At 35.3% G+C, this 23,370-nt stretch overlaps 1 protein-coding gene across 1 annotated transcript; it reads left to right on the forward strand.

Annotated features, from left to right (window-relative positions):
- Nucleotides 1–72: 72 nt before the first annotated feature.
- On the forward strand, nt 73–19,490 carry GAS2L3 (growth arrest specific 2 like 3; the record flags this gene model as incomplete). The annotated part of the gene is made up of 8 exons (XM_082850061.1): nt 73–96; nt 5,021–5,189; nt 6,349–6,464; nt 8,731–8,872; nt 12,986–13,049; nt 13,973–14,111; nt 16,530–16,637; nt 18,162–19,490. The coding sequence occupies 8 exons, from the start codon at nt 73–75 to the stop codon at nt 19,488–19,490; spliced, it is 2,091 nt and encodes a 696-aa protein (XP_082706187.1).
- Nucleotides 19,491–23,370: the final 3,880 nt, after the last annotated feature.

The following is a 23,370-nucleotide window of genomic DNA, read 5'->3' on the forward strand; positions in this document are numbered from 1 at the left end:
TAGGAAAGCTACCATTGTCTGCATATTAATGTTTTGTTTTATTTTCATAGCAGCAGTATCATTTCAGCATAGATGACCATGCTGCCTGCAATTCAAGTAAGTGGTTTTCTTGGGAAAATATATATTTAAGTTAATGAGACTAATATAATAAGATTACAATAGTTAGAAAAAAACTAAAATTGTCACAAATTTTCTATTTTACTGTTTTTTTAAGCATCAAATTTAATAACAGGAATACTATATTTTCACTTTCTAGTTCTGAAAAGACTTTAATATTAAGCTTTCATTTATACTGCATATTTGTAAGAATCAAAAATATCTTAGGATTGGTGGGTTCATCGTATTGGTACTACTCTGGGAAAAGAATTGGAATAGTTTGTGATTTTCTTCTCATTACAATTTAGTATATGTTTGTAGTTAAAAGAGCTTTCAGTGAAAACAAATATAAATTCTTAATTTTAGATAATTGTACATGTGCCCTGTAATGCCTGTAAATAATGTGTCATTAAAACTTAAAATTTAGAGTGGTTTTTTTGGTTAGTTTTTTGGTGAGGGGAAGCAAGATGGAGGTAATAAGACAAACCAGAATGATCTTACATTTGAATGATTTCCAGAGTTGGTATTTATTCTTAGATCCTTTAAAAGTTTTCTTTCTTTTGGCATAAATAGAACATGACTGAATTTTAACTTAAAGATAAAAATCACCTTGAAGGTCTACCTAGGAAGATGTAAGCAGCTGATAATAAAATTTGCCTTTGAAAGTGAGAATTTTAGAGTCAGTCCGATTTTGTGTCTGATTTCTGTTCTGCCACTCTGCTTGTGAGATCCTGGCAAGTTATTTTACCTCTCTGAGTCCCCGCTCCCTTGCCTCTGAGGTGAGGATAACAGCGTGTATTTTTCAGGGTAGTTGTGAGGAATCAATGAGATAACATGAGCCAAGTGCCTCCTGGAATGTGTTGTTACCTAGTAGGCACTTCAGAACTTTGGTTGTATCATTGGTACAACGAAATTATCCAGATGTAAAGCTGGAGATTATAACTGTGTCGTGAAAGTTTTTTTTTTTTTTAATTAAGAAAGAAGGCTTATCAAGATAGCAGTGTGTGATAGCCTAGAGAAGATAACTTACTTATAAAATGGTTAAGAACAATTCTGAATGGGATGCTGCTTTCTCCCTCCTACGCTGTGCAGCTCTATCCTCCTACTCTACTAATAAAGAGTTCTTTTGTACTGGTTTCCTTTGGGGACTTGGGAGTCCGTGGCAGTCTCCCAAAAGGTCTTACTCTTCCCCTTTGGGGTCTTCTCTAATCCACATTGAGTATGCTCAGAACTCCTTACTTCTCAAAACCACTTTTTATCTGATTACTTCTATTCATCTCTTTTTATCCAAGTCTCAGAAATGTCATCAGTTTCATGTTGATTATATTTTCTCTATTCCTTATAAAGTGCTTTTTATCATTGCCACATTGACCATGTTTTTCTCATTTCTCTCCTAATGGCCATTAATACTTTCTTAAATTGGTGATTTTTTTCATAGTGTTGTCTTATAGTTCCATGAACCCGTCTCTGACCTAGATTCCACAGATCTGTCCCTATTGATTCTTCTCCAGGAGTACCCTTGACATCCCTCACAGAAGTTTTTGCTTCTCTCCCTGGTGAATGTGAGAACTTCCTCGGATTTTCACCTCTTTGCTAATTAGGCTTCGTTTTTCATAAGTGCCTTGCAGAGAGGAGACACCCAGTAGATAGCTGGTTTCTTATTCATTTAATCCATGAAGGTCTTCCTTGCCCCTTTTTTATGTCCCTGATTCTGATTAGTAAATAAACTTACAGTCTAAAAATTAATGAACTAGATAGTTCCTAATCTCTTTTGGGTCACAGACCCTTTCCAGAATCTAACAGAAACTATGAACTCTCTCTCTCTGAGAAAAGGCCCATTTGTACGTAGGCCTAAATTTTTGTCTAAATGTAAGTTAAGTTTATATACTGATTCAAGTTCTTCTGTAGACTGCCTATGGTTAGGAATCTCTGCAATGTGACAGCTCTCAGCATGATTGAGAACAATCTTTATACATGCAGGTTTTGTTATTAACATCTAGCTTTTAACAACATTAATATGCTACTGACTAGCCCAGGTTTTTATAGTTTTCTGCTTGTAATAATAGGAAAATCCAAGTACTCTTCTCCCTAATGTGGCAAGAACTTAGAATGACTTTTGTTAATTTTAGCTTCTCCATTTTCATATATGATATTTTCAAAACCACCTTTCTAGATAATGTACATGTTTCCTTGACAAACATTTGCATCTTCTCTGCCTTTTGTCAGCTCAGCCAAATGGTTAAAGGACAAATAACATTCTGTTGACTGTAAAATACCATTTATTGTAAGATGCATCTTGATTTTGATGGTACAAAGAGTCATTTGCTAGTATCTGTTCCTCAAGTATTCAACTAATATTTTTGACTGCCTATCATGAGGTAGGTCTTATACTGAGTCCTGGGATTACAGAAGCAAGACATTCTTATGAAGGGAAGATTTAGATATTATATCTTTGCTATACTCCCTTTGAAGTAATTCTAAGAGAATTTGGGGAAATAACATCTTGTTTTTTTCCAAAAACTTTATGGGATCCTCATGTATTTAGGAGTTCATTCCCCAAATCTCTACCCTCAGTTTCTGAAATAATGCCCCTCGAATAACAATGTTTCTCTTAGTATTTGGGTATTTTTATTAAGTTTTGCTACTCCTGCTTGCCTCCTGTGGTATATATTCATTGTCTTCCTTTGCCTGTGAGATTTTTAAAGAACGTGTTTATTTCTCATCATAGGAGATTGGAAGCAGCTCTTTTTTTTCCCTCTATGTTTGTCTGGGTTAACAATGGTGTTGTTATGGCTTTTGATTTGGTATAGTAACACTTGCCTCAAATAAACCTCAGTAAGTTTAATATATTTCAGGGGGGGAAATTATCTACATTGAAAAATCAAGACAGAACTAGATTCACTTGGTATTACCTATACTTATGCCTCTTTTTAAAAAACTTTTTAAAATTTTATTTTAAAGCAATCACAAACTTGCAAAGTGGTTGTTAAGTGTAGAGCAGAGATATTTGTTTGCTGAACCATTTGAGAGTAGGTTGCAAATCTAATGTCCCGTTACCTCTGTTACTTTAGTGCATTTATCGCGTGCAAGGACTCCCTCCTATACAGCCACAATGAAATCATCAGAATCAGGATACTAGCGTTGGTACAGAACTACTATCTAATACTCAGACCACATTCAACTATTTGTCAGTTGTCCCAATAATGTCCAGTTCAGAATCACCTGGCGCGTTTAGTTGTCGTGCCCCTTAGTCTTTATTAGTATTTGCTTTCTTTAATGACCTTGACACTTTTGAGTATTACAGACCAATTATTTTGTAGAATGTCCCTCAATTTAGATTTGCCTGATGTTTTCTCATGATTAGATTCAGGTTATGCATCCTGGCAGGGCTATTACAGGGGGATGTGTTGTCGCCTGTCCTGTCAGGTGCATATGATTTCGATTTATCCCGTTGTTGATCTTGTTCACCTGTGTCACTCGGTTAAGTTGCTGCCTGATGAGTTTCTCTACTGTGAAATTACTCTTTTTTTCTCTTTGTAGTAGGTATTTCTGGGGAAGTACTTTGAAAGTGTATGGAAATCTCATTCCTCATCAAAATTCCAGTTTATTCATTTATTTATATCTATGTGGACTCAGAGTTGTCCATTTTATTCAGTGTGTTATAATCCACTTATATCATTATTTTGATGCTCAAATTCTTCTTGATTTAGCCAGCAGAAGTCCCTTCAAGCTGACTTCTGTGTCCTTTTGCATGTCCCTATCATTCTTTGAGCGCTTCTTTGCTTTCTGGTAAAACTTACTCGATTCCAACACCATGGGGTTCATTCTAGTTTTCTCAGTCCACAGTTGTACCTCTTCTCTTTGGCAGTGAGAAACCTGGCTCCCATTTGATAAATCCCCGTGTATGTAACCCGTCTCTCTTTGTTGCTGCCACCCCTCCCTGAGCTGATGCCCTTCTCAGCTCAGTTGGGCTCTGACACCCTGCACTGGGATGTTCCCCCGTTGTCCCCAGTGGACACCCCCTTTATCCTGCTCAGGGTCTGATGCTGCACAGGGCCGTTGCCATGCGTGGATGCCCTGTCACCTCACTCAAGCTCTGACCCTCCATTTCAAGCTGCCCTCCTATGAGAACCCCTTTATCACTTCACTTGGGCTCTGATACCCCTTCCTGAGTTGAGATTTGACACAGTCTTTTCTCTAACTAATCTTATATTAAAAGTATATCTAGTTGTATTTCAAAATTTTGCAAGTGTTGGTTTGATAGCATGTTTCTGTCAGTTTTTATTCTAAACCAGGGATTGACCAGGTAGTAAACATTTTTAGCTTAGTGAGTAAGTAGGCAGAATCAAAGCTATTATGTAGGTACTTACATAACTACCATTTCAAAATGTAAAAACCATTCTTAGCTTGTGGGCCATGCAAAATCAAGTGACAGACCACATTATTTAGAATTTTTTTTAGATAACACTGTTATTATGATTTAAAGTTTATAAAATGCCAACTATGCATTCATTCATTTATCCATTATTCAACAAATATTGTTAGGCCCAATGCTAGATTCTACAAAGATGTAGCTTATAAGGCAGGTATTATTAATTCATTTTACAGCCAAGATGCTGATACTCTGGTCAAGTAACTTGTTAAACTTATGCAGCTAAGAAGTGAAAGAAAAAAAATATTTGTTGACTTTCATCCCCTCAGTTTGATGGTAGAACCCATTCATTAATTAGGGATTCACTTACATTTATCACAGAATTGAATACGGAACTAGACTAATAGTTTGCTTCTAGTTTATTAACTTTCTGTGAGCTGCTGCAGCTCTGTATATTAAATATGGTCTGTAATTCATTATTTAAATATAAATGTTAGGCATGCTGACTTTTAACAGGGTTGCATCCATTCAGTTGGTTGGTGTTTTCTCTAGGTGTGGTTTGGAGAAGACCTGCCTCTAAGTCCACGGAGTCCTCTGACCCCCAGACATGGGCCAGGTTTGGCTGACGTTTGTCAGTATGATGAGTGGATAGCTGTGAGGCACGAAGCTACCCTGTTGCCCATGCAGGAAGATCTGTCGATCTGGCTCTCTGGGTTATTAGGTAAGGCTTGCAAAGATGCTCAAAACTGTAATCTCTTATTCAGTAAATGTTTATTGAGAATCTTACTCTTTGTCAAGGAATGATAGTTCCGGAGGCTGGGGATCCTCTAGTGAAGGAAATATTTGATGTCCTTTTTCTCACCAAGCTTACATTCTGGTTGGGAAGATATTCTGATTCACCCTGACTCTCGGGGCTTGAATAGTAAGCAAGTTTGAGGCTTCATGGAAGAGGTCAGTAGTCAGAGCTGTGAATAATCAACATTTTAATTGTTAATGTTAAAAAAAATTTTAAGTGTATAGGTCTCATTTGGGGGTCTGTATTTTATTGATTTCTTTTTTCTCCTTAAGCTTGTGTAAGGCATGAGATTCTGGGTGGAATATATGCTGTAGTTAAAATGATTCCTGTTTCTGAGGCTTCTAGGGGCAGAGGTATATGAAACCTAGGAGGAAATGTCAGCTTGGAGAATGCATGGCATCATATTTCTTTACTCAGTTAGAGGGACATGAGTGCTCTGAACTTTCTCCCTAGAAAAAAATTCTCTTTTAAATAACAGAATTTCATGTAGCATTGTAAGGTTTTCGTGAGGAGGAATATATATGTATAAAGCTCATCTATGGTCTTTGAAGAGAATTAAAAACGCACAAAACACTCACTCTTATATCAGTTTGAAGATTTGGATAATTTCTTAAAAGTTTATTATGTAATAATGCTTCCAAATAAGGGATTTTAGAGGTGAAAAGTTGGTATTTTCTGAGTGCTTGTTACATTGTTATCTTTAATTTTTAAATTGCAACAAAGACCATCTTACTTATAGAGAATCTTTCTTGTGCAAGCAGTTGTAATGTGCAGTGAATCAAAACTTAACGTTAATAGTGGATCTTGAAATATAAGACACTTGGGTATTTTTCAGTGAAATAAAGTAGATGTCATTTATTTTTCCTGTGCTTCTACACCACAGATATTTTTGTTTCAGTTGACTTTCTCTTAATTTGATATTATCTGCCGTTTTAACTGTACCTTCTAAGAGTGAATGCTCGGAGTCTGATCTAATATTTGCCTAGTGTTTCAGCTATAATCCGATTACATTTAATTAAACTTTAACCATATTGTTTGAATTTACTGTTTCTAGAAGGCTCTTAGCTTTGAAATATGTTTTTAGGTATTGAAGTTAAGGCAGAAAGGTTATTGGAAGAACTTGATAATGGAGTACTGTTATGCCAGCTGATTGATGTTCTTCAAAACACGGTGAAAACATGCAACTCTGAAGAACCAGTGGTAAGAAAATGTTTGACAGTAGTGATTTAATACCTTGGTACATATCGATTTGCTTATGTACATTTCTTATCATCTCTACAAGGTTGTAAACTTCCAATGCAACTATATGTAAAATCTTGGATAATTTACTTAATCTTTTTGAGCATCTGAAAAAATATTCTCACTTGTAAAATGGAGATATTAACATTTACCTTGTAGGATATATTTTCGAGGATTCAGCAACATTAAATGAGATAATATATAGATAGTGGTTAGCTTATATAGATAATGCCTGGTGCATAGTAAATATCTAAATAGCTAGTTCTTCTTGAGAACAATAATAGTACCTTCCTTATAGGATTCCTGTGAGAGTTAAGTGAAAAAAGAGGTTGTGATGGTTCCTGGCACACAGTTAAGAGCTATTATCATCATCTTTTTATTCTTTATATATTGTCTTCATGGTAAATTCATAAATATTGGCTGAATGAATAATACTTTTTTTAGATACTTTTCTACCGTTGACACTGAAGTTGGGATTTGAGGTAGATAAGGTTTCCTCTCTTTTCATCAAATATGGTTATTTTCACTCATGGGATCTGGTGTCTGTGAGTGTGTATTCTAGATATTAACATAGTGCTGGTGGAAATATAAAGTAGTACCATCTTTCTTGGGAGACAATGGGTAACATATATCACATTGAAAATAAAGCACATCCTTTGATACGTAACATAATTCTAATTCCAGGAATTTATTCTAAGAAAATAACCACAAATTCACAAAAACGACTGTGCCAAAAAAATTAAGAACAACCTAAATGCTCATCAGTAGAGAAGTTGTTTAAAATTAATTATGGTACCTAAACAGAGTAGAATATTATCTATTCATTAGAAATGACTATTTTAATTTTTGTGTTTTTTTTACCTCAAAAGATGCCTGCAACCTATCATTAAGTGTGCATGCACACATACACAAATCAGATTGCAGAATAGCCTGTTTACGTAGCATTCTGTAGGTACAGATATACTTGTGTATGGAGATGTCTTACTGAAATGTGGATAAGAAGATTTCAATTGATACTAACCATCTTTGTATTTGGCTGTGTTGATTTTTTTTTCCTATATACAACTAGAAAAACTCACAAGGTTATTGTAATCCTAGAAAATAATAGCAACAGGAAGGAAACATAAGGAACTGGTAATAGTGTGGTTCTCTCCAAGGAGAGAAAGGAACTGAGGGGTAGTGGTAGGAGAAAGACTTATACTCTACTGTGCCCATTGCATTTAAAAAAATCATATGCGTGAATTTGTTATTCAAGTAAAAATTTGAAACAAAACTAAAAACCCCTCAGCCGGGCTTCCCTGGTGGTGCAGTTGTTAAGAATGTGCCTGCCCCAGTGCAGGGGACGCAGGTTTGAGCCCTGGTCTGGGAAGATCCCACATGCCGCAGAGCAACGAAGCCTGTGTGCCACAACTACTGAGCCTGCGCTCTAGAGCCCGCAAGCCACAACTACTGAGCCCATGTGCCACAAGTACTGAAACCTGCACGCCTAGAGCCCGTGCTCCGCAACAAGAGAAGCCACTGCAATGAGAAGCCCGCGCACCACAACGAAGAGTAGCCCCCGCTGGCCACAACTAGAGAAAGCCCGTGCACAGAAATGAAGACCCAGTGCAGCCCAAAAAAAAGAGATGAATAATTTCTAAAAAAAAACCCAAACCCTCACCCTCAGCAGGATTATCTGAATACTCTTGGTCCAGGAAATAAAAATGAATTAGGATTCTGTAAAACTTAGCTTGTCAATTTTCAAAGAACTTTAATTAAGAATGGGCTACTACTTCCTTGTTTGAAAGTCTCCTCAAGAAACTCAGAACCGTATTTATGAATCTGCAAATAAGGAAGTTAGCAAAACTGAGACTGTGTAAACCTTTAACATAGCAATAATTTTGTGTTTGTATTGAACTGTGTTTGGAGAGATAAACTAAAGACGTGCTTTGGAATTACTAGACTGTCATTTTTTATCTTAACTAAGACTCTCACGTCATTTTAAAAAGAGAGGTTAGATATGCGTGATCCTGCTGCTAATTTTGACCTGTTTTCCTAGGAATCATTTTCTAGAATATGCTTAATGAAAAGCAAAATAAAATGATTTTTGAAGATGCCTTTTTCCTCTAGTGCTATGCACTTTTTAGTTACATTCAATGCACTGAACATTTATTTAGTAATATTAAAATGGATATTTAATGAAAATATCCTTGATGCATGTTTGAAATTATTCTTTTGTCTTTTCCAGAATTTTCCAATGAGAAAAGTGCCCTGTAAGAAAGATGCTGCATCAGGTTCGTTCTTTGCTAGAGACAATACTGCGAACTTCCTTCACTGGTGCAGGCACATCGGGGTTGATGAGACTTACCTCTTTGAATCTGAAGGTTTAGGTAGGTGTTGTTGTTGTTTTTAATGTTTATTAGGATATTTTTGTATGCCTCACTTCTAATTTTTCTTTCCAAGTAAGGACTCAAATGCCACATCTCATTTTACTAGAAACATTTATACTCTAGATATATGTAAACAATTGGAGAATCAGATTCCAGATCAAATGTATGATAAAAGCTTTTCATTTATGTTTTAGATCCTATATATCTAGAATGGCCTGGACATATTTTACTTCCTAAATGAGTTGGCTATGGGAAGGTTCTGGATTAAGGCTTAACTAATTAATGTTTTCATCAAGAATTACTCTATCAAGTCTAAATTACTAGTAATTTCTTTTTAACTAGATAATTACAGAAACAACAGAAGGCCAAATGATGTATGTTCATGGTGTTTAGATTTACCTCGTAAACAGCAGGTGCCAGTTTGGTCATCTAAATGGGCTAATGCTTTTAAAAAGTCATGCTGTGTTGAAGAATTATTGATGTATTTTCTCATTTCATTTAAGTCAACAGAAACATCTGTGCAGTGACCAAAGTGAAAGCTATCTAAGTTTTAGACTATATATTTCCTCAAAGTATTTATGTGTGTGAGCACGTGTGCATGCACACGCAGACACACACACACACACACACACAGAATTTATAATGTTTTGATAAGAGCAGTAGCATACCAAGGGCGGGGGTCATGGGAATAGTATTCAGTCCTGGTAGAGAGAAGTATTTTGTCACTGACATTGCTTAGAATTGCCGGTTCATGGTGATAATAAAAAGCAAACCAACTTTTTAGTTGGTTTCATTATTGTTTTAGGTTATTAATGTTGTAAATATTTCTATTGACCATGCACACCCTGTTGCCTGCAGACAGGTAGCTGTTCCCCACTGTTACCTGTTTAGTATGCCTCTGGATATTCTTATCCAGTGTAGAATTAAAACTAATGGATTGCTATTTTACCCCCCAGTTTGCACCCTGCTTTAATCCAGGTGTGCTGATCATTAAGCACATTAGGTTTCTTTTTATTCATAGCATTTAAAAAAATTGAGGTATGTTCACGTAACATAAAATGTATCATTACAAAATGTAGACTTCAGTGGTTTTTAGTATACTCACGATTTGTGCAGATATCACCATTATTAATTCCAGAACATTTCCATCACTCCAAAAAGAAAACCCATACCTATTAGCAGTTGGACCCAGTTACTCCATATCTCCATCCTCTGGCAACCATCAGTCTACTTTCTTTCTCTATAGATTTGCTACTCTGGACTTTTCATATAAATAAAATCATGCAATATGTAGCTTTTGTGTCTGGCTATTTTCAGTTAGCATTATGGGTCATTTATGTTGTAGCATCTAACAGTACTTCATTCCTTTTTATGGCTGAATGATAACTTCGTTGTATGGATATACATTTTTTAATCTACTATCAGCTGATGGACATTTTGATTGTTTCTATTTTGGGGTTATTATTAATAATCCTGCTATGAATATTTGTATGCAAGTTTTTGAGTGAACATATGTTTTAAATTCAGGGATATACCTAGGAGTGGAATTATTGGGTCATATGGTAATTCTGTGTTTATCTGTTTGGGGAACTACCAAACTGTTTTCACAGTGGCCACACCATTTTTACATTCCCACTAGCAATGCACAAAGGTTCCAATTTCTTCACATAGTTGTCAACACTTGTTATTATTTTTTTAAATTACAGCTGACGCTTGAACAATCCAGGAGTTAGGGGCAGCGGTCCCCTAACCCTGCAGTCAAATATCTGGATATAACTTTACAGTCAGCCCTTTGTATCCACGGTTCTGAATCCACAGATTCAACCAACCACAGGTCTTACAGTACTGTAGTATGTATTTATTGAAAAAAATCCATGTGTAAGTGGACCCACATAGTTCAAACCATGTTGTTCAAGGGTCAACTGTATAACCATCCTAGTGGGTGTGAAGTGGTAACTCATTGTGGTTTTGATTTGCGTTTCCGTAAAGACTAATGATGTTGAGCGTCTTTACATGGGCTTATTGGCCATTTGTATATCTTCTTTACAGAAATGTCCATTCAAATCTTCTGCTCATTTTTGGGGGAGTCAATTGTCTTTTTTTGTAGACTTGTAAGAGTTCTTTCTTTATTCTGGATATTAGGCCCTTATTAGATATATGATTTGCCAATATGTTCTTCTGATCTTTGGGTTGCCTTTTCACTTTCTTGATAGTGTCCTTTGATGCATAGAAGTTTTTAATTTTGATGAAGTTCAGTTTATCTTTTCTTTGATTGCTTGTGCTTTTGGTGTCATATCTAAAAAACCATTGCCTAATCCAAGGTCACACAGATTTTCACCTATATTTCCTTCTAGGATTTTTATAGGTTTAGCTTTTACATTTTGGTCTGTAATGCATTTTGAGTTATTTTTTGTATACTGTGTGAAGAAGGAGTCTAAATTCATTCTTTTGCATGTAGCTATCCAGTTGTCTTAGCACCATTTGTTGAAAAGACTGTTTTTTCCCCCTTGATTTGTCTTGGCGCCCTTGTTGAAAATCAATTGAACATAAACATATGAGTTTATTTCTGGACACTGTTTCATTCCACTGGTCTGTATGTCTATCCTTAAGCCAGTAAACACTGTCCTGATTACTGTAGTTTTGAAATTGGGTAGTATGAGTCTTCCAACTTTGTGCTTTTTAAAAGTTGTTTTGGCTATTCTATATTTCTTACAGTTCTTTATGAATTTTATCATCAGCTTGTCCATTTCTGGGAAAAAAAAGGCTCTTGGAATTTTGATAGGGATTGCACTGAATCTGTAGGTCAGTTTGGAGAGTATTACAATAACAATATATGTCTTCCAATCCATGAACATAGTATGTCTTTCAATTTATTTATATCTTATTTAATTTCTTTCAACAATATTTTATAGTTTTCAGTGTACAAGTCTTACAATTCTTTGGTTAAATTTATTCCTAAGTACTTTATTCTTCTTGAAGCTATTGTGCATGTAATCATTTCCTTAATTACATTTCAGATTGTTTATTGCTAATGTATAAAATGCAATGACTTTTGTATATTGATCTCATATCCTGCAACTTTGCTGAACTTGCTTATTAGCTCTATTAGTTTTTTTGTAGATTCTTTAGGGTTTTCTAAACAAAGGACCATATCCCCATATAACAAAAATATAGTTTTCCGTCTTCCTTTCCAATCTAGATGGCGTTTATTTATTTTTCTTGCCCAAATGCCCTGGCTAGAACCTCAAGTACAATGTTGAATAGAATTGGTACGAGTGGACATCCTTCTTTTCCCTGGTCTTAGCCTCGAGGAAGACATTCAGTCTTTCACCATTAATAATGATGTTAGCTATGGGTTTTCCAGAGATGTCTATTTTCATATTTATAAAGTTATCTTCTGTTTCTACTTTGTTGAGTCTTTTTTTGTCATGAAAGGGTGTTTGATTTTGTCAAAAGCATTTTCTGTGTCTACTGAGATAGCTGTATGTTTCTTTTCCTTTATTTTATCAATATGGTGAATTATATTGATTGATTTTCATACGTTGAACCAACCTTGCATTTCTGGGATAATTCTCACTTGCTGCTGGATTCAGTTTGCCAGTATTTCACTGAGAATTTTTTACATCTGTGTTCATAAAGGATATTTGTCTTTAGTTTTCTTGTGATGTCTTTTTCTGACTTTGATATCAGGGTAATATAGGCCTCATAGAATGAGTAGAGAAGTGCTCTCTCCTCTTCTATTTTTGGAAGAGTTGAAGAAGGCTGTTAACACATAGTCCTGTGCTAAAGATAGTTTAGAATAAAATTGAAGTGATACGTTTCTTCAATAATATCTCCTGTTAAGAGATCTGAAATATTAATAATTTAATGTTACTAAGCTCAGTTTTTTAGACTTAAAATACTACACAGGTAAGCATCCATGGTAAATTTTAATCTTCTGGTTGACCATTTTCTTTTTAATTTCAGGAAGATGATAATATGTAGAAGAAATAAAAGTCTTTTCTGAGTCTCCAAATAAGTAATGCTACTGTCTTTTCTTTTACTTCTTTCATGCCGTAAATATATTTGCCTATTTAATTTGCCCCCTAAAATATGTGGTCTTATTTTTCACAGTTTTGCACAAAGATCCGAGACAGGTGTATCTTTGTCTTCTGGAAATTGGTCGAATTGTGTCAAGGTATGTATTCCACAATATTTCAGAATTTCAATGTCACAGACATTTTTTAAGCTGCTTTATTTTATCGAGAACACTATTTTCTATAAATGAAAATAATTTTTGATTGGAATAAAGGTAACTTAATTTACTGTTTTCTCTTTCTCTTTGTTTCTTTATTAACTTTGTTCTGTTCACATGAGCCATGTCATGTGTCAACATCTGCTTGCTCATGTAGCTTGCCTTCATTTAGTATTAAACTGTAAAAGTGGATACTTACATTTTTCAGATCAAAAGTAGAGTAAGAGGGCTTCCCTGGTGGCGCAGTGGTTGAGAGTCCGCCTGCCGATGCAGGGGACATGGGTTCGTGCCCCGGTCCGGGAGGATCCCACATGCCGCGGAGCGGCTGGACCCGTGAGCCATGGCCGCTGAGCCTGCGCGTCCGGAGCCTGTGCTCCGCGACGGGAGAGGCCACAACAGTGAGAGGCCCGCGTACCGAAAAAAAAAAAAAAAAAAGTAGAGTAAGAGCATGCAATCTTTAAGCAGTTCAAGGCGAAGCAAGTCCTTTGGACACAAAGAGGGTCTGATAAGAAGGCTGAGGCCTGGTATCCTCCATACCTAGCTCGACCCCATCTTCACTCACGAGATGACTTGTTTTTTGTTTTTTTTAACAAGCTGATTTTTAAAGGTACGTTTAGGATCCCTGATTGAATATTGGGAGCATCCAGTAACCCAAATATATATATGCTATGATGTAAAGATGATAATCTGAATTTTTGGCAATCTGTGGGACATTATAAAGCATTTCCAGATGTCCCAGTGAAACAACTGGTAGAAGAGAGTCATACAGACTTCATTTAAAAATAAAAGAAAACCTATTGTGATATACATGGAAGTACTTGCCTCAGACTTCACTTGTTTGATGAGATCTCATGATTGGTTTTCAGCTATGGGGTTGAGCCACCAGTATTAGTAAAATTTGAGAAAGAAATTGAGCTAGAAGAGACCTTACTTAATACTTCTGGGGCCGAAGATTCCATCAGCATTCCAAAATCATGCTGTCAGCATGAAGAGCTGCACGAAGCTGTAAGTAATTGCACACTTTCTTTCAAATATGATGCGTCAGAATCTCATAGTTCGCCAAAAGTGTTCCTCTTTCATTTTTATTATACTTGAAGAGGGAAAAAAAAGTAGCATGAATGAAAGTATTTATTGCAGTATTACTTATAAGGCTGAAAAATTGGAAGCAATGTAAATACTCTCAAATTGGGCAATGGCTAGGTAAATTAGGATTTACTATTTTAGCAGAATAATCATTTTTTGTAATCATTATGAAGACTATATAGCAACAAGAAAAATGTTTACTTTGTGAAAAGTATGTATCAGAACAAGGAGAATGAAAATAATTGATATTAGGGTAGTACCTTTACAGATGATTTTAATTTCTTTAGCTTTTTCCTTTAATGTTAAAATGTTAATTACACAATAGCTAAAACCAGAAGAGAACATTTTTTATTCACAGCACTTACTCCTTTTAGGCTCACCAACTTATTTAGATTGTGGGTTAGTGCTGATTTGTACTGCTGAATATAAGTGGTATTTGGATATTTTAAACAAAGAAAATAAGTGACCTTTCATGCCTGCAAGCTTGTTATGAAAACTAAAAGGAACACATTTCTTTAAATATATATGTGCTATATGAATATATTCAGAGTCCACCTACACATATGTGACCTGCTGAGATCTTATGGTCATGTTTAAAATTAAGGAACAATTATCTGATTCATTATTTTGAGTGCTGTTAAGAAATACACAACTGCAATTCTGTGTACCTAAGAAACCTTAATGGATAGAAAATAATGACTGAAATAATTACCTCCTTTCAAATTACTTTGTTATCTAACTTGTAAATGGTTCAAATAATTGTAAATTCTTTACCCAAGTTCAGAATATTTTTTAGCCATCTTATGCATGTGGTATGTATGTGTGTGTATGCATGTGTGTACCTATGTGCTCATATAACCAAACTAAACAAGATAAACTTCATTGAATCGCTTATGAAAATCAGTTCTATTTATGATCATGTTATTCTGTTAAATGAATGATGTAGGGAGATAAATCCGGATCCTTCTGATCAGGCCCGGGTGAATCCACATGTGTCCATTTTGTGTAGATAATTAAGACACTCATAAATTTCTGTTAGTGCTCAGGTAAGTTGGGTATATCTGAAGAGACTTTCTTTAACATCATGCCTAAGTGCAATTAAGTGTATTTGTTTAGATATACTCTGTGTGACAAGTAGTTGAGAAGAATATACTTTTTCAGAAACATAATTTTAGGAAAACAAAATGGTTTCCATAGTGGCTGATACGTGACTTTTTTTTTCAAATCAAACATATCTCAGCAAATATTTTCATTTAATCAATTTATATTAATTTCCATGTTTTAAATAAAGAATTCCTGAATTTTAATTTTTATTCCAGTTTTTACCTTTTTTTTTTTTTTGCGGTATGCGGGCCTCTCACTGTTGTGGCCTCTCCCATTGCGGAGCACAGGCTCCGGACGTGCAGGCTCAGCGGCCATGGCTCACGGGCCCAGCCGCTCTGTGTCATGTGGGATCTTCCCGGACCGGGGCACGAAGCCGTGTCCCCTGCATCGGCAGGCGGACTCTCAACCACTGCGCCACCAGGGAGGCCCAGTTTTTACCATTTTTAAGATATTTACTGCAGTTAAAAATTCTGTAAGCCCCTCGAGGAGTAGAGGTAGGATTTTCTCCTCAGTTCTCATCTCTTTAGCAGACTATTGAAACAAAAGTGAGTGCTTTTAGAAAAATGCCTCTTGAGTTGAAATTTTTAGAATTTACCTAGTCTTGGGTGAATATTGGATTGGCCAAAAAGTTTGCCTGGGTTTTTCGTAAGATGTTAGGGAAAAACCCGAATGTACTTTTTGCCCAGCCCAATAGCTATAAATGCATCTCTGCCTATTTTAACAGTAACTTTGGAACAAATCTGGATATTCCCCCATACATACAGTATTACTTTCACGTGGTGGTAAGGGACAAGTGAAAATTCCTGGTTAAACTTTATCTAACGGGTCCATCTTTGATTTGACAGATATATTAATCCAAGTCTTAAAACAATTCAAACTTAGTAACGAACTGTTTCCTATGACTGAATGAATGTGTTTTGAATTGACTTCACTGTGTACACATTCACAGACCTTCTCCGGTGATCAGTGAGTACACGACGAGCCTGATTGCACTTGGGCAGAGAGAGAGAGAGAGACTCCAGACTTCCTCACTGTTAGGTTTTATTAGATTAGCTAATGTCTAATCTCAATATTTGACAACAAGTAAAAGGGAAGAGATAATAAATAGTTGAACTGTCTTTAAATTTTTTTCTTTGAATTTGATTTTCCCAACTATCAAATAACCTTGCATTTTAACATTAAACAAAATAGTTTTTGTCACAAGCACTAAATCTTGTTGTTTATTTTTAATCTTAGGTTAAACACATTGCTGAAGACCCTCCTTGTAGTTGTTCTCATCGATTTTCTATTGAGTACTTATCTGAAGGACGGTATCGACTAGGAGATAAAATACTTTTTATAAGAGTAAGTCCACCGTTTACATCCTGTTTAGATCTTGTTTTGAAATTGAATTTATTGCTTTACCAACCTTCTTTTGTTCCCCTTTTACTTTTTAAAAAATTGCAATAGAGGATGTTATTAATGGAAGAATTTCACTGTATAGGAGGAAATATATGGAATATTTTCAAGAGTATATAATGTGTTTAGGTAAATACGCTTAACACAGCAAACAACTAATTAAGCTAAGACTATTTGGACATTGAATATAATAGGGGGAAAATTTTTTGAATACCTCAGGTAACTTACTCCATTTTTTAGATTTCCTAAAGAGGAATAATTTTCTATCATAAGAAGAAGAAAAAAGCAAAACCAGAACATCTAATAAGATTAAATGTCAGTAAGAAGAAAAAGAAGTAGAAACATTGCAGTTGATAATAATATAGACTTTGGGTCTTAAGTATGAAGCCTTTTTTTCACTGACACAGCATCAGCATCTATACTAATATGCTAATATACATGCTTATTTTCTTCCTTTGTCCCATTTGCAATCTGCAATTGAGTAATTGTCCCCTTTGCTGATAAGGAGATTGAAGTTTACCTGTTCATCATTCTGTCCACTTATTGATACAAGAGCTGTTTTATTCCCAATTTAGGAATGTAATATAAAAGTATGTAAAAAATATAATTTTACCACCTATATTTTCTTTTATTTCATATATTATCATTAGTTCCCCATACCCTGTTCAACTCATACAGAAACAGGCATATGTATTTTGTCTTTTAATTAGATTTCTTTTCTTAAGCAGTATGATGTAGTGATAGTGCACAGAGCATGGGATTTAGAGTGAAAATTTGCAGAGCAGTCTCATACAACTTTGCAGATTTGCCTGCTGAATGAATAGGGGCCTGAGTCCGTCCAGCTCGGGCTGTGCTGGCAGACCCAGGATATATCTTATCAACACAAAAGCACCTTTTGGGTTGGGCAGCCTGGTGCGTTTGAGGCCAGGCCAAGCTGTGTGGTTTGAGACAGTTTCCTTAATGTCTCAGAGCCATAATTTTCTCATCGGCAAAGAAGAACTAGTAATAAATTATATCAAAGTTTTTGAAAGATTAAATTGATATGATACATATGAAAGTAATTTGTTAAATTCTAACATACAAGTTTTGGTAGTTTTTATCTTTCTTCTGTAATTATGTTTTTCTTTAGTATGAGTCTTTTTTTCTCTCCTCCCCTCCTTTACTCTCCCTTTTCCTTTCTTCCATCAATATTCAGTCCTTGCAGTTTTGTGTATTAGTAATTTGGATTTTTAGGATGTATAAATATCTTCCTGACAAACTGGAGGATTCTCTATTGTTAGTTGCATGATTCAATATGAATTAAATTTGTTACTTTAGTAACACAAGAAAGAGACTAGCAATTTATAGTGAAGCTGTTGGCAAATACACTGAATTTCATAGTCACAGACATCACAGACTGTGACTGCTAATGAACCGTAACTGCACCTTACAGTTTTACAGCTTTACTTTTTACTTTCTTTTGGGGGAAAGATGCTTCACGGAAAACACGTCATGGTCCGTGTCGGTGGAGGCTGGGATACTCTTCAAGGATTTTTGCTTAAATATGACCCCTGTCGAATATTACAGTTTGCTACACTAGAACAGAAAATTCTAGCATTTCAAAAAGGAGTTTCTAATGAAAGTGTGCCTGATTCGTCCGCCAGAGCACCTCAGCCTCCTGAAATGAATCCTTTGTCAGCAGTTAGCATGTTTCAGAAACAAAATTCAAAACCTGGCACACCAGTTGGTATTCCAAGGAGCAAAGAGAAGCAGGTACGTCTGCCAGGTGTGTCGCCACCAGCATCTTCCCTGAAAGGAGGCAATCTGGCCTGTGGGTCAGTCCGTTCTAAATTTCCAAATTCTCCAGCAGTGTCCTCTCATCTCAAACTCAGATCTTCAAAGGACGTAACAAAGAAACCGCAGCCTCCTTCAAACGATGCATCATCTGCATCTGCTTCTTTAAATCCAGTAGGTAAAAGCACTTTTTCACCAGCTTTATTAAGAACTGCACCTTGTGTATCTGAGTCGTTGAGAAAATGTATCTCAACACCCAGTACTCCTAAGGCCAAGCTTATTCCAGCCCAGAAGTCAAGAGATGTGCCTGAATCCACACTTTTGCCAAATAAGTGTTCTGGAAAAATTGAACCAAAGCATTTGAAACACCACCATGTGTCTTCCAGGGATTATGCAGTCTCTCACTCAGCTGCACGTTTAAATTCATCATCAAAGTGTCCAAAGCCACCTAAGGCAAATCTGCACGTAAGGCCTAACCCTTCTCCTTCTTTCCAGTCTCCTGCAAAAGTGACAACATCCAGTTCCAAAACGATAACCGCGGGTCTGAGAACACAGTCTCAGCCACGTGTTGGAGCTCCGCAAGCGGGGGCAATGCCAGCACAGAAACTTAAGTCAGCCTTGAATTTAAACCAGCCACTTTCTGTATCCTCAGTTGCTCCTGCAAAAGCTGCAGAGAAGTCGAAAGATAATATGGTTTCAGTTGCCAAAAAGCAGCCTCAGAGTAAAAGCACGTCCCAGAAGACAGGACCCAGCTCCTCCAGGTCCCCGGGCCGTACCCCGCTGTCCATTGTGAGTCTTCCCCAGTCTTCTGCCAAAGCACAACCTGAACCAAAGTCAGCACAGACTGCCACCAAGAGCCAGTGCTTAGCCAAAGGGCTTCCCAAAAGTGTCAAAGCCCCGGCTGCAACCAGGAAGCCACCCTCATCTGGCAAGGAGGCAGTTAGTGGAGATAAAAAACCTGCAAAGAAGAAGGAAGACAATGATCATTATTTTGTTATGACTGGAAGTAAGAAACCTAGAAAATAAACATAATGTGTCATTCTAAGAGAAGAGAGGAAAGAAAGAGAGTGAGTGTGTTAGCTGCACACCTTAAAAGTTTCTTCTATTTGTGTTTATCCAAATAGGTTCAGACATTAAGTACAATAAGATGGGGGTAGAGGTTGGGGCGAGGAGGGGCTCATCACAATTCACACACCTGAATTCACCAGAAGGTACCCTTTTAAGGTGAACAGTGGTAAAATCACCGGGAGAGTCTTATTAGTTACAGACATTTATATGATTTTCAGTCCATGACATCTTTGTTAATGTCTGCCCATTAATGGAAATGTAAAGTCAATTAACACTACTAGGTTTATAACTGTAGTTGCTGTATTTTGAATATGTGTTAAATGTGGAGGTTATTACCTGCTAATAGAAACGGAGGTGCTCTTAATATAAGTTACTGCATTTTAGTTTAAAAGCAACGGTTTGGCACTTGTCTTACAAAAGACATCTTATTTTGTTTCCTGTTCAGGATTGCCTGATGGAACAATACTAAGTACCAGTGGCTGCTGCTGATTAGCTTATTGTTACTCTGGGTTTGGTAGAATTGCTATTATTTAAAATTTTTTTAAGCTTTCCAAATCAGAAGGAACTGATTTTTTTAACTGACTTCTATTAACCTTGGTAATATTTTGTTACCAGTATTTTTGGTAAAAAAAAATAAAATTAAGGTATTGAAATATAAATTGAAACTTGGAAAAAAATTTTTTCACATATTATTTATAAGAACTTATACCTTATATTTTAGATGGACATTGTGCAATGTGAAAGGGGAAATGATTTAGTAGCTTTTAGCGTATTAGAAATATTTTTTAATAGTGTAATTTTCTGTGAGTGCAGATATCAATTTTTACATTAAAATAATGTTTAACATCAGAATTATGTTTTAACAATCTTAAAATTAAGGTGATATTAAAGAATATTAAAGTGGTGCTACATAAAAATTCTGTCATGTGATTACTATTTTTCTTTAGCACAATAATACAAGTTTTAATTAGAGGTTTCCAATTATGTTAATTTTCTTCAATGAAGTCATGCTGCCTTCAGTTTTCCAATGGCAAATGGACAGTATGTATGCAGCGTTTTGTTCTGTAGGCAGATTCTCCAAGGAACTTACCCAGATCATGTAGTGGCTATATAGACTATCGATCTGGGATGATATTTGTAAATAATATGTTTTTTAATAGATTGTGACTATTTAAAAAATTGTTAATGTACTTTCAGAAGTTTTAGGGGTGTGTTTAATAACTTTACAGTATTATCAGCTATCACAGGTTATTTTCAGTATTGAGGTCTGTGTTTCCCTATTTTAAACTAAAATGTGTTTTCTAAAGAAAAATAACGGTTCACACAAATGTGCAGTCGTACAATAAGCATCTTAAGCTGACTACTGATGTTTGTAGATTTTAAAGCAAGAAACTTGTATAAAAGTAAGCTATCTTTTGTCTGAGAAATACAGTTAAAATCAAAGCTGCGTGCAGGCTAGTTTTTGAAATAATTGATGCTTCTCTTCTTAAAAGAGACAGCCACCAAATATTTAGTTGAGTTCCACTGTTGATCTGGGCATTGAGGGAGATAATATTTACATCTTTGGAAAGTGAAGTCAGTGTTCAAGAAGTACCAGAAGGGGCTTCCCTGGTGGCGCAGTGGTTGAGAGTCCGCCTGCCAATGCAGGGGACACGGGTTCGGGCCCTGGTCTGGGAAGATCCCACATGCCGCGGAGCAACTAGGCCCGTGAGCCACAACTACTGAGCCTGTGTGTCTGGAGCTTGTGCTCTGCAACAGGAGAAGCCGCAACAGTGAGAGGCCCGCGCACCGTGATGAAGAGTGGCCCCTGCTTGCCACAACTAGAGAAAGCCCACGCACAGAAACGAAGACCCAGCACAACCAAAATTAAATTAATTAATTAATTAAAAAAAAAGAAGTAAAGCAAAACCAAGTAAAATTCATTTAAAAAAAAAAAAAAAAACCAAGAAGTACCAGAAGCTTTACATTTTTAGTGATGAGAAATATTTAATGCATCTTTCAAAGAGGAAGAATTTTACCTTTAAGAAGGAGTTTATTCCTTTGTAAGACCAAACAATTCTGTATCAGTAACTTCTGGAATAAAAGTATCATCTGGCAGTTCCAAGAACTGGTTTTATTTTTTTGAAAAATTGTAAGTTAATTCATAAATAGCCCTATCTTCATCAGGCTACTGATGGTAGGAAGTTCCAACTCCTATAGTTCTGTTATAATTTCACACTTTGATACAGTGAGAATATTCTTGAAATACACATTTTATCCAGTATTCATGATCAGGGAATTTCTCCAATTATATTCACATTGGATGAATTTTTATTTATATATAGCTTACTCTTCCAAAATAAATTTTTTTTAAAGTAAGCAGTGGCTGAAAGATACTTCCTTCAAATATATTTTGAAATGCCCTTAAAGACCTAGTGTTTCTAATTGTTTTCACAATTTTAAAAGTACATTGTTGAAGTTAGAAAGAAATCATTTCTTCTTAATAATAGTGCAAGATTTTAAAAGTTTCTTTTTGTTTAATATTTAGTAAAATGAATATTAAGCTTAAATTACTGATGTACCTGGAAGAAGAAATAATGTGTACTTTCAAAAAAGAATGAAATATTTAAATTTTTCATTTCTATAATTTGTTAACGTGACTAACATATCAAATAAATCTTCAGAGGAAAATGAAATGCTGATTATTTTTGCATTGTTTGAGCTTACACTAGGTGTTTAAGGCTTATATCTTTAAAATGCTTTGATAAATTAGATGATCTCTAACTTTCCTCTCCACACTGAGTTAACAATTCTTAATGGATAAGGGAAATTTCTTGAGAAAAGAAATTACTGTTCCTTCTGCAATATATATCTGATACAAAAATCTGTTACTTCTTTAAAAGGCTTTGTTACAAGTTGTCATGATACAGTCATATCCAGGTTTACATACTGACTCCATTTGAATCCAAATTTGTGTATATTTTCTTGTGCCAGCAGTGTTTGTATCAGATTTTAACTTATATTTTCTCAAGTATTAAAGTTTAAACATATATACCAAGTCCTCAGTTTACATTTTTGTGTGTTGTGAATACATTCTGATCACTTGGTTCATGTCAGAAGTTGCATATATGAAGCATTCATAATTTGAGGATAGTTTTAATTTTATTGCTATTTAAAATGCCCTTCTGATACCTGTGGAATTTATTTCACTGCTCCTAGGAGATTATCAAGGTTTTGCCATTAATAACGGTATTTGTTCCGCAAGTTGTTGTATCTGCTAGAAGTTTGTCTCAGTAAGGCTAGACTCATATTTAATAATCTCTGATGACAGAAATAATTTATAAGTTATGAAAGCAGAATTCTATAGATCACATAAGTATTGTGTTCACAGAAGGCTACTGACAGTAGGAATTTCCAATTCCTGCAATTCTGTTTTAATTTCACACTTTGATACAGTGAGAATATTCCTGAAATATTCATTTTATCCTATATTCATGATCAGAGCAATTATAAAAAGCAGTTAATTAAATATGTATTTTCTGTGATGTTTCCAAATGAAAACAAAAACACCACTTAGACAAAATCAAAATTATTATATTTTCCTAATCATTTGTGAATGTAAAAATTTTAAACAAGTTCATTTTATGAAATTTTGGGGAATATTAGGAAACTATTAATGAAACACTTGCCAGTAAATCTGAAAATATAAAGACATATTTTATTCAATTAGCTATTTTCCTATAAATATACTGTTTTGTTCTTGTAGAAAAACACAATATGACTCGATCTTGAAAAAATAATACATGCAAAGATTTAGCTATAAGGATGTTAGTCATAACACATCATTAATATTGTTATG

Source organism: Leucopleurus acutus, assembly GCF_964270905.1.
Source record: "Leucopleurus acutus genome assembly, chromosome: 11".
Classification (NCBI taxonomy): Eukaryota; Metazoa; Chordata; class Mammalia; order Artiodactyla; family Delphinidae; genus Leucopleurus; species Leucopleurus acutus.